Here is a 1573-nt window from a genome sequence, read left to right on the forward strand (position 1 = left end):
GTAAATCTTTTATAGGCTATTATCAAAATATTAGAGGTCTTCGTTCTAAATTATGTTTACTTAGACGCAATATTCATACTATGTATTTCGATTATTTTATTTTAACCGAAACCTGGCTAAATAATAATATTAATGATTGTGAATTGGGCTTTGATAACTAATCTCTTTAAAGATCAGATAGGAACTATGCAATCAGTAACTATAATGAGGGCGGCGGTGTTGCGATATGCGTTATTAATAAATTTTCGTCTAAAATTATAGATATACCTAATACCACTATTGATCAATTGTTCGTTGCTGTTACTATCGATAAGGTTTTAATGCTTATAATTGGAACCTGTTATATCCCATCAAATAGTCATACCAGCATTCATAAAGTACCTACATTCAACTATCGAAATCACTCTTTATTTCATATCGACTGCCACCGCCAGAATTACAGTTACTATAGCCCTTTAAATCATATGTTTATGTTCTGTAATAAATTTACAAATTTTGATTTTTTTCATCATCCACCAGGTTTACTATATTCTTTATCAACTATGTAATTTAATTTATTGTACATGTTATTTACTGTAACTTTTGCTCATCTTGGGCGTAATTAATTAATAAATAATAAATAAATAAATATTTGCGGTAAGCTAAATTTTTTTTATGATTTTAATTTTGTATTATATTTGTTAAATATATAATATTGTTAATTTCTTAACATTTCCATACCTGTGTAATATTGAAATTAATAATTAATAATAGATACATTTTTGTAATTAACAATAAAAATGCAATAATTTTTTATTCCGGGATTTCTTTATAGCATGAGGTATTTTATTCCACAATAATCTGTATTAATTAAATTTGTAGGTAGGAGGTTTTGATCAATCATTACAGGCTTTAAACACTGTTGAGTGTTATAATCCCAGTACTGATATGTGGACACCAGTCGCAAACATGCGTGAACGCCGCAGTTGTGCCGGTGTAGGAGTTTTAAATGGTGAACTGTATGTTGTAAGCGGTCGTAATGAATCAGACCTTTTGAGTAGTGTTGAAAAATACAGACCAAGTATAGGAGTTTGGACAACTATTGCAGACATACTTTTACCTCGAAAATATGCAGGTAACTTTTTGTAGAATAAATTAAACTATTTCATGAAACTATTTCTATATATTTTGAATTTAATTACATTTTTTATTATAGAAGTAGTCGCATTAAATGGTTTATTGTATGTCGTTGGTGGAATGAATAAAACTTCTGGTTTGAATTCTGCAGAATGTTACAACCCAAATACCAATACCTGGGCCATGGTCACTGCAAAAATGAATATGGATCGCTGTTTACCTGGAGTAGTAGTCATTAATAGGCCAAAACATTTTAAAACTTGTTAGCATTCATGATTTTTTTTTTTTGGTACAATATACAAATATTTTAATATTTTGCATTATAGCATCTTACATTATGTATAGCATATAATATAATACATGCATTTTTTTAATTTTACAAATTTTATGTTTAATTTCTATATCTAAGGTTTGGACATTTAAATTAAGGTCTCTCATAAGTAGTTAATAATGTAAC

The 1573-nt window shown here is 28.0% G+C and overlaps 1 protein-coding gene across 1 annotated transcript; it reads left to right on the forward strand.

Annotated features, from left to right (window-relative positions):
• Positions 1-776: 776 nt before the first annotated feature.
• On the forward strand, positions 777-1573 carry LOC107884011 (kelch-like protein 2). The gene is made up of 2 exons (XM_016805265.2): positions 777-1114; positions 1196-1573. The coding sequence occupies exons 1-2, from the start codon at positions 928-930 to the stop codon at positions 1381-1383; spliced, it is 375 nt and encodes a 124-aa protein (XP_016660754.1). The 5' UTR covers positions 777-927; the 3' UTR covers positions 1384-1573.

This window comes from Acyrthosiphon pisum, chromosome X (assembly GCF_005508785.2).
Source record: "Acyrthosiphon pisum isolate AL4f chromosome X, pea_aphid_22Mar2018_4r6ur, whole genome shotgun sequence".
Classification (NCBI taxonomy): domain Eukaryota; kingdom Metazoa; phylum Arthropoda; class Insecta; order Hemiptera; family Aphididae; genus Acyrthosiphon; species Acyrthosiphon pisum.